This window comes from Nematolebias whitei, chromosome 6, assembly GCF_014905685.2.
Source record: "Nematolebias whitei isolate Nwh7 chromosome 6, NemWhi1, whole genome shotgun sequence".
Taxonomy (NCBI): domain Eukaryota; kingdom Metazoa; phylum Chordata; class Actinopteri; order Cyprinodontiformes; family Rivulidae; genus Nematolebias; species Nematolebias whitei.
In genome coordinates, this window is record NC_056503.1 from 7,872,476 (window position 1) to 7,887,379 (window position 14,904).

Sequence of the window (14,904 nt, forward strand, 5' to 3'; positions counted from 1 at the left end):
ATGTAGAACCACTCGACTGAGGAACAGCTTCTGCCCTGAGGCTGTTAGACTCATAAATCCCTAATAAGGATTATCCCTGTAATGCCACTTTAATTGGTGATATGTGACTTGTCTGTGCTGCTGATTATCCATGCTGCTGATCTCATGCTTTTATGCTGCTGTATTCATGTTCCGGCTGCTGATTTAATGATTTTAATAATTGCTAGTGTTTAGCATACATCTTATATGTTTAGCATTTGTTTAGCGTATATCTTAGTGTATCTCTTATATCCTTATATATACTGTTTCTTTTTCTACTTTATATTTTTGTTATTTTGGATGTAAGTGGGATCCTGTGTACACATTTCGTTCCAACTCATACCACTTTATGCGAATTACAATAAAGATAGTGTACTTGAACTTGAACTTAAATTTTGGTCAAATTGGTCATGTCATTAATTTTAATTTATTTTCTTTAGTCATTGATTTATTTTAAATCACCTTTTTCTTTTTTTTCACTTCTCTTATCGCGCGTCCTTATCTCTGCCCTTCAAAATAAAAGAAACTGTCACGTGACAGAAAGTGACGGGGCGGGCTCTAGGGATCCCTCAGCCAATCACGTCCACTGTTTGGCGCCTTCCCATTCGACAATAAACATCGCGACCTGACCCCGCAGCACTCTGAGAAGCAAAACAAGCCAACGTGAGGAGGTCAAGAAGTAGTCCCCAGCTCTCGTATTGCCTCAAGACTGGATTTAATCCCAAACTGCAGTTAGGCACACTGTGGTGAAACACTGTCCCGTTTCGAAAGGAGACAACATCGAGCTGGCACTCCAACATCTACCTTTAGCACCGGAAACCAGTTAGCTTTGGCAGCTAACGCGAGTTAGCTAAGTTAGCTGTTCCCTCGTTTCTCATACGCAGCTGACCTCTACCACAACAGACGCGCACTGAGGGGCATTTATTCGCTTTAAGGGGTCGTATTTCCCCTCTCTCTTCACCCCACGCCTCACCAGTTATTCTCGCTTGGTGCTCCGCGAACGGTTTCCGAATATGATCCACAATGAGTCAAAGAGACACCTTAGTTCATCTGTTTGCTGGAGGGTGAGTATATTCTCTGAAGCTAGCTAGCTGCTCGCTCGATGCTAACAGGCGTTAGCTGGTGAAGCGATTCATTTCAGGGATATTTGCAGTTTTGTGTCCGGGTAACTTGTCCGTGTCGCAATGATAACTGAACAATTAAGATGAAGCATGAATGTGTCGGACATTACATATGAATGAAAATGGTAGTTTAGTGATCGAGCATTCGGGTCGTTGTGGCAGTAACATTTTCCATCAGTCTCTGTGAGTTAAACTATCAAATATAAAATTAAAAAGCCAACGATGTGTCTGTGACATCGGTGTATTATAATGCATCATAATCCTGTGCATTTCCACGTTAAAGGCTAAATCAAACGTAGTGATCTTTTTTCTGCTGTTGCTGTGCATCACATCCCGCTGCCCTGTTCCACCAAGGCTGCAGAGTATTAAATACATTTTGCTCAAGTTGGAGACAAAACATTTCTCTGCAAACGTGGAAAGAAATAACTTTTGATAGACTTTTCACTCACAGCCTCAGGAAATGGGGCATGTCGACACAAACCACAAGAGTAAAATGAGATGATTCGACTCTGTTCGAGCAGGGACTTAAAACACTAAAAATATATAATTGTTGTTAACATCTTTGTTCTACTAGAGCAATTTACATCCATTGTAGAAATAAATTTAAAGAACAGTATGAAACTTTGATAAGCAACCTCGACAATACTTTGTACCGCTCTTCAATAAAGGTCCATTTATATTGAGTTTTATCAATACTTTATAAATATAATAACCACCAGTAAGACACTTTCCAAAGCATTAACAATCGCATATAAAATACTGTATATACATTGAAGCAGGCGCAGTGTGTGTATTTAAATAAACAGTGACTCACCATCAGCACCATTTGTAAATTCAGTTCTTTATCTAGATTAAAGAAAGGTTAGCATTAGCACTACATTTGATTGATGCGAGTGGAAAAAGGTGTAGTACTAGACTTGCTAAATATGGAGTGTCTATACCTGCATTTTTAAATGATTCCTAGAACATGTGAATACCCTATTTATGAAGCTGTTTTAAATCTGTTGTAAATAAACCATTATTTGTGGTAACCTCAGACATGTTAGGTCCTTAACATTTCATCTGGGTGTGTGTACACACGCATTCAAAATCACATTTTGAGGATGACTATGCTCAGAAAACTGAGTTAAAACTGAGCTTTCGTAATGGTTTAACATTGTACTTTTAATAAAAACGCACTGGTAATAAGAAAGGCAAACAAGTGATGTATAATTTTTCTAACTGCTTTTCTCATTGTTGTGTATGTGATGGAGCAAATTAAAACAAACGCATGTGGACACGCCGTGACTACTTTAGTGTCTGTATTCTCTTAGGCATGTACAGAAGCCACATGTCTTCTCTTAGCATGTTTCTGCCAAGGACTGCTTTGACACGACTTTCTCTCTTTGCTTTGGTTCAGGTTGAAAATTAACCTTAGAGGAGAGATAACTCCTCATCCTCCTAGTCTCGCCCTATCCAGGACGGGCCTCCTAGGATTAGCTTATTTATGTCAATATTGTTTTGGACTCATCAGTCTTATTTAAGTCGGAGACTTCTGTAAATTTACCCAGTTGCTTTTGCTTTGAAATGAATAATAATTGTTCTAGAAATAGACAAACAAATTTAAAGTTTGCTTCAAATTTGCAGAAACAACAACTGTTCTCTAAAAACCTTTTGCCATAACGAAGCTATAGATAAATTAGAGATGTAGACATGGAGGAGCTTTGCTTGTCGTGAGTGTTTATTATAGTGTGCCTTTGCTATAAAGCATTATAAAATTGTTCTTTTTTTAAAGTTTCACAAATAACCCGTGTTACCATGTCACAATGTTTATTTTTGTTCTGAATAAATATAAAATGTGGAACCATTTATTAGTTATTTGTTTGACTGCTTGGTTTGTTTGTGCTAAACATCAGATAACTTTTGAAACCATTTGAAAATAAAACTCTTTAAAGTCCTAAACCTGTCAGTCTTTGCTTGAGACATATTGTTGCTGTCTCATCTTCATCATGTCCATCTCTGTCTTTGTGCAAGATGTGGGGGTACGGTAGGAGCCATATTGACTTGTCCATTGGAAGTCGTGAAGACTCGTCTGCAGTCATCCTCCATCACGCTTTATGTGTCTGAGGTTCAGCTAAGTACTGTCAATGGGGCCAGTGTGGCCCGAATATCTCCACCAGGCCCCTTGCACTGTCTCAGGTGGGTACTTGACCTCAATTTGTCTGTTAGACTTATAAATGCAGACTAGTTTTTTTCTACATTGATACAACTGTGCCATTGTTTTGTGCGCCGGTCAAGATTGTTTAAAGTCAAAGTAAAACTGGGCTGAGCTATAGTCGGGCTTAGTTTTTGCCACCAGCACTCTCAAAAATGTCTGACTCCAGAGTTGTTGTTCAGTCTTTTGTTTGCATTGTGTTGTGTCGTATTGTTCAGTGTGACCAGTGTCTCTCTGACAAAACTAACCACCTCTTAAAACACAACTTCAAAACTCTACTGTTTAGGTAGACTTGAACACACATTAGTTCCTCTAATATCCGTTCATATAAATCGAGTTGGGTTCACTTTCCGTAGGCAGGGCGGGGCGCCCTGCTTGGATAATGGCAGGGGAAACTGCAGCTCATTGTGGGCCCACTGTACTGCAGAGAACAGCGTCAGACACGCAGTGTAGGAGCCACACATGCACTGGTCTTGCTGTCGGTTGGTCCAGCACCCAGGAAACAAGCTCTGACTCCACCTGCATTCTCTTGAACTTCTCACCAAGCAGCTGCAACCGGATGGTGCTGAATACAGCTGAGAAATCAAAGAGCATCATTCATTATTTTTCTAGTCAAACATTTTGGGAAACCAAGCTTGAACTGCTATGATGTCAGTTATGACAAGACGTTTGGTTTAAAGTTACTTAGGATGAGAATATTAAGCAAACACTGAAAAATTATGGATGGACTATTTATTAGTTATTTTATTTGATTGGACAGATGTAAATAAGGTGAATTTAAAAAAAAAAACACGTGACCATGTTGACTCACTCCGTTTTAAGTCGGTGTCATCTTTTTCTGAACTCAATCTGGATTTAAACCATTTTGCTATCAGCAGTAGTATTATAACATTTATAATTATGATCATTTTTAATCTGAAGGCTATAGTTTGAATTTAAACACAAGCATGAAAAATAAATTAAAAATGTATATTTAATTTAATAACTCATTAGTTAACATCAGAATCAACAGGCTGTTTTATTTATATTTATTTATCATGATAAAGTAATTCTGTCTATATCATTTCTCTGCTGTTCTGCTTTTGTAAAGTAATCAGCTAACTCCAATAATTTTCAGTCAGGTCATCTGGACAGGTTTTTTTTTTTTTTGTGCTGAAACGTTTCACCTTCCATCCAGAAGGCTTCATCAGTCAAGGAAACACACAACACAAAACTGATTCTTCCCCCAAACAGCTTACTCCAAAGTGGAACAAACCAGTTATGCTGGTGCTAAGATGACCTGACTGAAAATTGTTGGATTGTATACCTGGATTATTGAACATGGACTTTGTTAGTCAGCTAACTATTAACATAATTATTGTCACTAATGATTAGCTTCCATCGTGAACCTGCAGTAGTGGCTGTATATATTTTGTGGGCTAACATGCTAACTCTTGTAGCCTGTTGCAAACATCTGTTTAAAAACAACATTAACCTAAAAGAGAGAGCACCTGCTTCACTGGTGAACAAGCCATAATTAACAGTGTGATCTGTTGATTAAATGTTCAGCCAACTTGTGATTTAAGGTTGTTTAAATGTGTGTTTTTGTTTTCCCAGGCTGATATTGGAGAAAGAGGGACCTCGTTCTCTTTTCAGGGGCTTGGGGCCAAATTTAGTGGGTGTGGCACCTTCCAGGTAATTTCCTTCCTCTCTCATATTTAACACATTATTCTTAGTAAAGTATGAAATGAAAAACTGAAACGCTCCATTACAGTGCAGTTTAACGTGATACGGTCTACATGTTTAATTTTTACTTAACTCTTTATCCACAAGTGTTTTTGATAAATATGATTACAAAATATCACATTATGAAGCTTGGCTCAAAAATGTTTTTATTGCACACCCGTAGAAAGACGGATATATTAAAATATGCCACATGCGATTCTGTTGATAAAGGATAATTTATTTTTATCTCTGACTGTTACTTCTTAGTAATCAAACAAAATAATTTTCTTGAAATTGTCCCAACTTTGATGAAAATCATCAAATTAGGGACCATACTTACAGCACTTTGCCACTGTTTCTACACTCATTGGTTCTACACCGCACCAGTTGAGGTCCTGCCCACTGCCGGTACCCACGCCCACTCAGCCAGGTGTGGTTCCAAGCGAACTGCTCCAAGGGGCCAATTTTGATGCAGCCGTTGATTGGCCAATGGAGCTATGTCACAGGATGACTTGCTCAGTTAGTATTTTCAAGTTTCGAGTTCAGCATGGATACTCCATGAATAGTGCTGTGGACCAGTGATGAGGTCCAGACCGTCCTGTCTTTATTGGCAGATCAGAGAGTTCAACGCGGGTGGGACAGCACTACAAGAAACAAACAAATTTACCGTAAGATATCAAACGTGATGGTCCTGCATGGCTACACCTGGACCTTTTGGGGAGTGGTGGCACAGAGGTTAGAGAAGATGGGCCTGTGATCGGAAAGTCGCAGGTTCAGCTCCCGGTACTGTCAACATCAAAATGTGGGTGAAAAAGATGAAACACCCACACCTGCCTCCACCCTCATTCACCCCACTCTGGGCCCTTGAGCAAGGCCCTTAACCCCCACCATCTGCTTCCAAAAACAAGTCTTATGAAAATGAGTTCTCGTGACTCATTGAGACTACCTGTGTAAATAAAGGGTAAAAGAAAATCAGCTACACCTGAGAAGGACAGATGAGACGATTATCGACTCGAGTCGTACTTATCAATGACAAAGTGGCTTTATTGTCTCTTATTTTTACATTGACATAATAAATTTTTTTGACCACTCAGTTGACATTTACATTTTTTAAGTACCCACAAAGGGGTTTCCACAGGATTTCTATTTTGAGTCCCATTTTATGGAACTCCAAAATGCTCAAAATTAAATAAATAAAACATTATGAAATAAGAACAATTTTAATTTTTATTATTTTATTTCATAATCATGTTTTTCTTGATGGCTTTTTTTATTTCATAATGCCACTTTTCAGCAGAATGACTTGAGCTGTCAGTCAACGTCAGTGGGTTGGACCTGCACGCTCACTGGCTGATCCTTCACATCCATTAGTTTTCCTGAATCCCTGCTCACTGGTACAGCTAGTGTTAACCTTGTTAAATTCAAAGAACTAAAACAGCGAGTCCTCCTGTGCGCGCTTCCGCGGCGACAATAGATTTTTGGCAGCCCATCACTTTTTTGTCACACCAGTATCTTCTGAGAACGTAATCCTCTGTTTGATCTGCTAAAGTTACCTGAGCTGAACGAAGTTCATGCAACTTTACCACTGTTGACATAACAAGTCACTGCTAGCTGCTATGCTAGCTGTACCAGTTAGCAGGAAAACTAATGAATGTGAAGGATCAGCCAGTGAGCGTGCAGGTCCAACCCAATGACGCTGATTGACAGCTGAAGTCATTCTGCTAAAAAGTGGCATTATGAAATAAGCTATCATGGAAAACACAATTATGAAATTAATAAAAATGAAAAAATGTCATAATAATGAGCTTAGATACTTATTTCATAACACTTTAAAATAATTTTGAGCATTTTGGTGTTCCATACCCTCCTGTTCACAAGAAGTTACAAAATTATCAGGTATTTTTAACAAGATGTAATACTCATAGTTATGTGGACAACACAGGTTTAAATTGCTTTGTCAACACTGCACAATTTCCCTCCTTATGAAATCACAAAACACAATATAAAATTATTTTGACCAAGAAAAATGCTAAATGAATGCATTTCTCTCGAGCCACATATTTTGTATTAAGATCCATCCATTATCTTTACCTGCTTGTTCCTCTCTGAGTCATGGGGGTTACTGGTTTGTGGTCAAAGTTACTTTTGACACAACTGCATGTGTAGCTGTAACAATTACAAGGTCCCTTTCAGTGTTACTTGGTAACAAAGAACCGTTAAACTCCACAATCACTAAGTTGCCATTCATGCTCATGGCGCTCTCCCCAGTTTCAACATTGTTTTTTTGGGGGGGAACATGACAACAGCAGGAGCATAATTTGGAAGCACCAACAGCTTTTACAGTGTTTCTCTCAGTCATGATGAGATGAGGAACGCTGGGTCTAATGGGCTGTTGCTAATGCTCAGGCAAGCACGTGCCACTGCTCAGTGTACGTGAAGTGTTTAGGGAACATCCTGTGTAAATGAACGCTGTTTCCACTGTGTATACAGCAAAGAGGCCTCCTCAGCTGTTATGCAGATTCAAATTTAAATGTGTTATGTAGCTTTTCTAACATGATGGACGAGCATCATTAACAGTGAGACTTGGCAGACAAACGGTTGTATAAATGAGCCAAGCTGGATGCTGCACTGCATCACTGTCAGGGAGGATACAAAAAGCCTCACAAACATTTATATTAAGCCATAAGTATTATTGGGACAATTTTTGGTGAAATCAAGTACATATAATTACTCTGAATGAAATATGTGCTACCTCTCAATTGGTGTATTTGTATGAGAAAAATGTTTGTTGTGAAAACTTCTGCATTCCTCCGTCTCTATTCCACATAATTATTTTTAATGCTAATTAGACTGAATGTAATCTTAAAGTCAAATTAATGTTCTGATGTGCAAAGTGGATTTTAAATGCACAGATTCCGGTTTTGTGGGCCGATACCAATATCTGCTTTTTGACTAGCTCTAACAGGCCAATAACGATTTTCCCATATCGGTTTTCTTTTAGTGGACTAAACCATACAAACTCATTTGCATGATTTTTATTTATTTATTGTCATTATTATTCATCAGTCAACTTCAACAAATATTTACCATAAACATCTTTGGCCAGTGTTTCCCCTACCATTATCCAAGGAGGGAGCCCCACCCTGTCAACAGAACTGAACGCCCTGCCTACCAAATCCCCCAACTCTGCTCCACCACTTCCTGACGGGGAGCGGAGATTAGCAGAGCAGCTCAGACTGCAAACCTCAAAGTTACAAATGCTGCCTCTAAAGTAGCGCTACACATTTCTCCCCATCAACAACTGCCGACACTAACATAGCATTAAGCTAGCGCAATGCAGGCGTAGCGCTACAATTCTCTCAGCGCGCCCCCCCCGGAAGAGATCAGCACCCAAGGCAAGTGACCTAGGGGAAACACTTTATCAAAAAGTACAAATCATTTAAACACATTTAAACTAGGAATGTGCGATATGGCATAAAATTCATATCACGATATGTATTGTCAAGGGTGGCGATAACGATGTATATCGCAATATGTTTTTGGTATAAAACTTAATAGGAATTTTTAAAAAGCATAGGATGTCCTTTTGCCATCATATATTTTGAATTTAAAAAAATTCCACTACTAGGTCCAGAGAGTTTTTAAATAATAAACAAATCAAGTATTGGGCTTCTTTCTTGTAGTGCAAAATATATCAAATGTAGTTTTAGCCATATGTTTTAAACAAAAGAATGTGTTGTTAACTCTTTAACAGTTTCCAGTCTTTTTACTTAAGAAATGAACAGCAACAGAGCAGCATTTTACTTTGAAACACTTCACTCTCCAACCCTCTAGTGGGCGACCCCTGCTTTAAGGAGAGCTGACACAAAATGAGTCTGTGGCTTTGACCAGAGGGTCTCGCAGTAAAATCACACAACACAGCGTTCTTTTCACAGATCAGAGAGCAGGTTTCTCTAAAGCTGACCAACGCCTACTTTAACTTTCGATGGAAAAATAAAAAAAACAACTTTTGACGTAACTCAGCGTTTTGCGCATGCGTCCGAATACGGCAACACTACGGCAAGCCGTCCGTAGTTAGCTTGTAGATTTGCTACTTAGCTCTCAAAGAAATGACTTTAACGTCACTTACGCACAGTTTTCAACTAAAAAAAGTAACGATTAAACTGAAAACTCTGATTTTACATCATACACAGCATTACTGCGGTTAGCTGGTAGAAGACAGATCTCTATCGTAAGCTAAATTTCTATCGTTTCTACGGTGTACCGTATATATCGCGCATTCCTAATTTAAACTACACATTGGTTTTTAAATCGTGTTGACAGGCCAAGTAAAACCAGAGTTGTAAATAATTCACGCCACATCTTTTTCTGAAAATCATTGTAATATCTTAAGTGCATTTGAGCAAGAGGCTGCAGCAATGACGGGCGGTCTCAGGGACAAAACACCCATGTGGTTTCATTTTTTTCATCAGAATATCCTGGCCCTTCAACAGTAGTGTGTATACTTAGGGCCAGTGCTGAGACTAATTAGTCGTTGTACACAGAAATCCAAAAATGAGGCATATGACTTGTGTCTCATTAGGGTTGTAACACTTGTAAACTATTTGTTTTATTTTCAACAGAGCAATCTACTTTGCTGCTTACTCCACTGCCAAAGAGAAGCTGAATGGCGTGTTGGAACCAGACTCCACACAAGTACACATGGCTTCGGCAGGAATGGCAGGTTAGTATAATCAGACTTCACAGACTGGCATGCCCCTCTGTTCACTTGAGTTTGTCAAAATCTATAATCAGGTTATTGGGCATGAACTTTGATATAATCAGGTTAGATTTTTTTTTTTTGGCAATTAGACCTAGTCTTGTTCATTGTTGGAAAACTGTTACATGATGCAGCATTACAAGATCAGGCAAGTTGGTGTTCTGTAGTTAACAAAAAAGTAGTAAAAGTAGTTCATTGTACAGGATTTGTAAGATTAATATACAGCAAAGTTTTACAACCTACAAAGCTGTGAAGAAAAAGGAAAGTCCACCCTCTTTCCATTCTAGGGTTTCCTCAAGTCTACAAAACAGTCAACAGATTCCACCTTGACTGTATTTATTTATTTATATTGCTTATTGAGCCAAAATGGAAAAGTTATGTGTGGGGATGGAAAACTAGGTCCACCCTTGCTTCTTCCATGTGATTTTAGAGGGCAAGTATAAAAGCCATGTGTTGTTAATCAAATGCACTCAATTTACTGATGATCATCATTGTGACTGACCATCTCTATAAGAAACAAAATGTTGACATTTTTCTGCTCTGGAGCATACAGGCGTGGGTTAACAAAATGCCAAGGAAGAACATCAGCAGCAATGACCTTAGAAAAGCTACTGCTGCTGCCCATCATTCTGGGAGTAGAGTTGCATTCGGGCCCAAAAAGTCCGACCCAGCCCGTTGCCATCATTTCTGAACCCCACCCGACCTGACACATTAATAGTAATTACAGGTCCGAACCTGAAAAAAACAGACATTTTTATTACTGGTAAGCTTTGACTGCTTATATAGTTATTTACGGTCAGTGGACGCATGCAGCTGAATGAAAGGGGCAGAAGATCGGCGCTGAGGGGGTGTTTGTCCTTACATGACCATCAAAGAGCATTAAATTCCTGCTTCTGCCTGCATTGTGCATTATTCAGACACAGACCCTGCTCTGACATGTCTGCTTTGGGATCTCACCTGTTTGGGTCGTCGGCCGCGTGCATCCGCTGAATGCAGTGGCTGAACGTTCTTTCGGGCAATGGATCGTTTCCTGGCAGTATAGTCCCATCTGAAGAGGAAATGAACTTTTTTTTTTAACCTCTTTCAAGGCCGGTCAACGCATTGTCAATGGCTGCGTGTGGCTGGTGAAGATATGGCGAGCCATGTTGCCATATAATTGGATCGTCAGCCGCGCGCATCCGCTGACGCAATCAAAAGCCCGACACACACCCGGCCCACACATCCAGCACTTTACTATGGCCCAGGTCGGGCCGGGCTTCGGGCCCAGGTTAAAAATGACAGCTCTATCTGGGATCCATTAAAACAATCCAAACTATTCTAAGTGATCATTTTAAAAACATGCATGTTAGGCTGCCTTCAGGATCAGGCCTCCCTTGCAAGAGATATTTGTGATGTCAATGGGGTTATGAAAAAAATCCACAGTGAGTAAGTTTAATCACAGATAAAAAAAAAACAACAAACGTTTAAAACCGTAGCCAAGAGCAACTGTTCCAGCAAATTCAGTCCAAGTTCTGACCCTGCAACGCTCAGAGAACTTACAAAAAACCCAAGAGCACAATCTCAGACTGTACAGGCCTCAGTTAGTAAGTTAACTGTTAAAGTTAATAAAAAAGAACTTATATGGCTTATATGTTGTTTTCTGTTCCTTTGTGTGAAAAACACAAGTTATTGCTGGGTTTTGTAATTATTTTGTACACAGACAGTAAAAAATAAATTGTCACTTTTTTTTTAAACAAACTTTTGGGTTTTGTTATTTATGTTGCATCCACAGCGAGCTGGGACGTATTCATTCATTCAAGCTTTATTTATCCAGGTTAGTCTCACTGAGTCACAAGGACTCATTTACAAGAAGGTCTTGTTTTAGACAAACGACATATAAAGTACAGACAACAAACTACAGTAAAATGTAATTAAAATAAAAGTAGTATTATAAAACAATAGATCAAGGTGCCATATAAAACATGGTAAAATACTAAAAACAAGAACGTAAAACATAAAAAGCATACTTAATGTGTTTTTAAATAAGTATGTTTTGTATTTTGATGGTAGGTTGATTACTTGTACTTGTTCATTTTAAAAGTAGCTCGCATGCTGAAAAAGTGTGGGCACCGCTGCTGCAGCAGGACCTTCAGAGCACTCTGCAGGAATCAGTGCAAACAAACTCCTTAAACTGAAGTCATGCTGTAAAGAAGAGTGGGCCAAAAATCTTCCACAACAATATGAGATGCTGATGCAAACGAGTACCATCATTGTTGCTAAAAGGGGCTCTAGAAGCTGTTGAGGTGGTCTTAGTTTTTCCACATAACTTTTTCCATGTTGGTTTTGTTGATTGAATAATGACATGTCTGTTTTTGCTCGCTTGAAGTTAAATTTAAATAGAGGCCAGATTATTTTAATATGTCCATAAAACCTTAAAATTGAAAGTGGGTAGACTTTTTTTTTTTTCTTGGCTGTACTTTATACTTTATATTCCTAAATAACCCGTTAACTTTAAATACATGCAGCTGTATTTGTGTGTAGCTGTGTGTGAACTAAAGTTTGTGGCCATGTTGCTTTAACCACACTACCACTTTGACCTTTCAACAGCTCAGTCAAGGTCATCATTTGTCAGGACGTTTTCCTCATTTACAACCTCAGTAGTATTTAGTGTTCCCACTGCCAGAGCTGAACTAACGGGGTGTCGAGGTGGCAGCAGTGCTGCCTAGCACAACACTGTCCTGTTGTGGCTGCAAGTAAAACTGTTAGCTTCACAGTTAACATGTTATTCAGACTGATTCTACGTACATATTAGCTTGATCAGTGCTAAAAGTTGTACAATGTCTTTTCACGTGACTCTCATCAAATCAGTGTGTAAGTCATATTTGGTCGAACTACATCAAGCACATTTTCAGAGTCCTGTCGTTTGAATCTGCATTTTTATACCAAGACCATCCTGGTGTCACGAGCAGTTTCAGAGGTAGGATTTGATTAGTTCATTCTCTTTCTTGGCACAAAGTCGAACTTGTTCTTGGTGTGCGTTGGACTCCACCAGGGCTGTCCCTGGTCCCTGATCCTGTTTGTGGTGTTTATGAACACAAGGCATAGTCGTGGAGAGGAGGGTGACTGCCTCAGGTGGAAGAGTTCAAGCATCTGGGCGACTTGTTCTGTGGTGACGGTAGGATGGATCTGGAGATGGATCGACGTATTGGAGCCTCGTCCTCAGTAATGAGGGTGTTGCTTCAGTTGGCTGTGGTGGACAAAGAGTTGAGTTGTAAGCCAAACGTTCGTCTACGCCCTCACGAGTGAGATCCTGGATATAAGCGGCCCAAAATGAGCTTCCTTAACAAGAGCGCCTCACTTTTCCTTAAGGTGAGGAGCTCCTTCATCTGGGGGAAGCTCTGAGTAGAACCGCTGCTCCTTCGCATCAAAAGGAGTCCATTGAAGCGGTACGAGCATCTGATTAGGATGCTCCAAGGACATATTTCTTTAGAAGTTTTCCTGGCATGTCCTGCTGGTAGGAGACCCCAGGCAAGACCCAGAACTCGATGGAGGGATTGAGTGTTTTCTCTTGCCTGGGAACTCCTCGTGGTTTCCTAGGAAGAGCTGAAAAGTGCCGATGGGGAGAGGAATTTCTCTCCTGGACCTGTCACCTCTGTGACCCGACTACAGATAAATAAAGTGCTATGTGTTGTCATCATTGTATGCTCCCATACAAAGACAAAATTGGCTCTCTGCATTTAATCCATCACACCTGAGATACACCCAGGTGGCACAGTGTGCAGCTATGTAAGTGCCCAGGGAGCAATTCGGGATTAGGTGTCCTGCTCAGAGACACCACAACATGTGCAATGACCTGGGATCGAACCCAGGACCTTCAGGTCTCGAGTCGGCTGCCCCTACACCATCTCGGCCCCATAAAGCAGTAGAAGATGGAGATGTTTCATTGTGACCAAATATGACTCCTTCCCTGATACGATGTGATGAGTCACTTATCATAACTAGTTAATAGCATTTTCATAAATATTAGAAATGTTCATCCTAGATGAGAACAACATGGTTGGAAACAAATACGTAAAATTACTGAATTTTTAACTATTAGTGTCAAAATGTATAAAAAGCATTTTTTCTCTTCCATGAAATGGAAGCTCTTTAAATTTGTAAGTATTGTACAAGTTCAGTAACCTGTACTTCCATATTTTGTTAGTGATCACTTTTTAGGGGGAAGGGAAGCTACATAGGTTAACTGTCAGGATGTCAGCTGCTCTGCCCCACATGCTGTTGTCTGCTGTGTTGGGTGATCATTGGGGTTGTGACAAACTAAATCCTGTGGGATATTGTGGAGAATGAGAAGTTAAATGGTTGCATGCTGGTCATTTTGCTACACACAAGCCTGTGTTTGTTTTAGGCTTTTACTCTACCGTAACTCTCTTCTCGCAAGGGCATGAGACCCCCGCACCACCAGGGGTCTCTAGCTGCATGTGTGAGGAGTTACTTGGGTCTGCGTGAGTACTCACCACAGATCTGTGCTTCTTTATGTCTGGTTCTTCCTATCCTTCATGAGAATTTCTTTCCTCTAATCTCTTACCCTGTTTCCTGGATAAGATCTTTTAACAGCTGTTAGTAATAATAAGTACAGTTATCTGTTGCTCATCTCTCATAATCCATCAAGGGTTTAGAATTTCTTCTCCAAGTTGCTTTTAAAATGTTAGTTTTTTTTTTTTTTTTTTTAAGTTTAAACCAAGTAACATATTGCAGATGTTGAAGCTTCTAAAAGAACATTTACATATTGCCTAGATACTAGATTGTAGTCTATTGTCATCAAATTGACCCTAGTGTCATGGCCCTTTCTGGAAGCGTAATCCTGCTTTATATTTCCCTTCTTAGGTTTTACAGCCATCACAGCAACAAATCCAATATGGCTCATAAAAACACGTCTACAGTTGGACGCAAGGTGAGTACAAGAACTATTCAACCCCCTCGGTGATCTTCCTATCCTGTTACCTTAGAAACTGTACTTTAGTTAGGTTTCTAATTGGATTTTAAGTAATAACATTTAAAAAACTTACTAACGAATAATAAAGTGATTTATTAATTAATTTATTTTTTAGTTCCAAACGATATAGAACTGA

General features: G+C 39.5%; 1 protein-coding gene across 1 annotated transcript in view; it reads left to right on the top strand.

Moving 5' to 3' along the window:
• Positions 1 to 662: 662 nt before the first annotated feature.
• The window catches only part of LOC119410488 (solute carrier family 25 member 36-A), a 19,159-nt gene continuing 4,917 nt past the window's right edge, over positions 663 to 14,904 (top strand). The window contains exons 1-5 of the mRNA XM_037677367.1: positions 663 to 1,082; positions 3,153 to 3,317; positions 4,930 to 5,007; positions 9,660 to 9,760; positions 14,660 to 14,726. Of these exons, the coding sequence (XP_037533295.1) occupies positions 1,042 to 1,082; positions 3,153 to 3,317; positions 4,930 to 5,007; positions 9,660 to 9,760; positions 14,660 to 14,726 (452 nt within the window). The 5' untranslated portion in view covers positions 663 to 1,041. The remainder of the gene's footprint in view (positions 1,083 to 3,152; positions 3,318 to 4,929; positions 5,008 to 9,659; positions 9,761 to 14,659; positions 14,727 to 14,904) is intronic.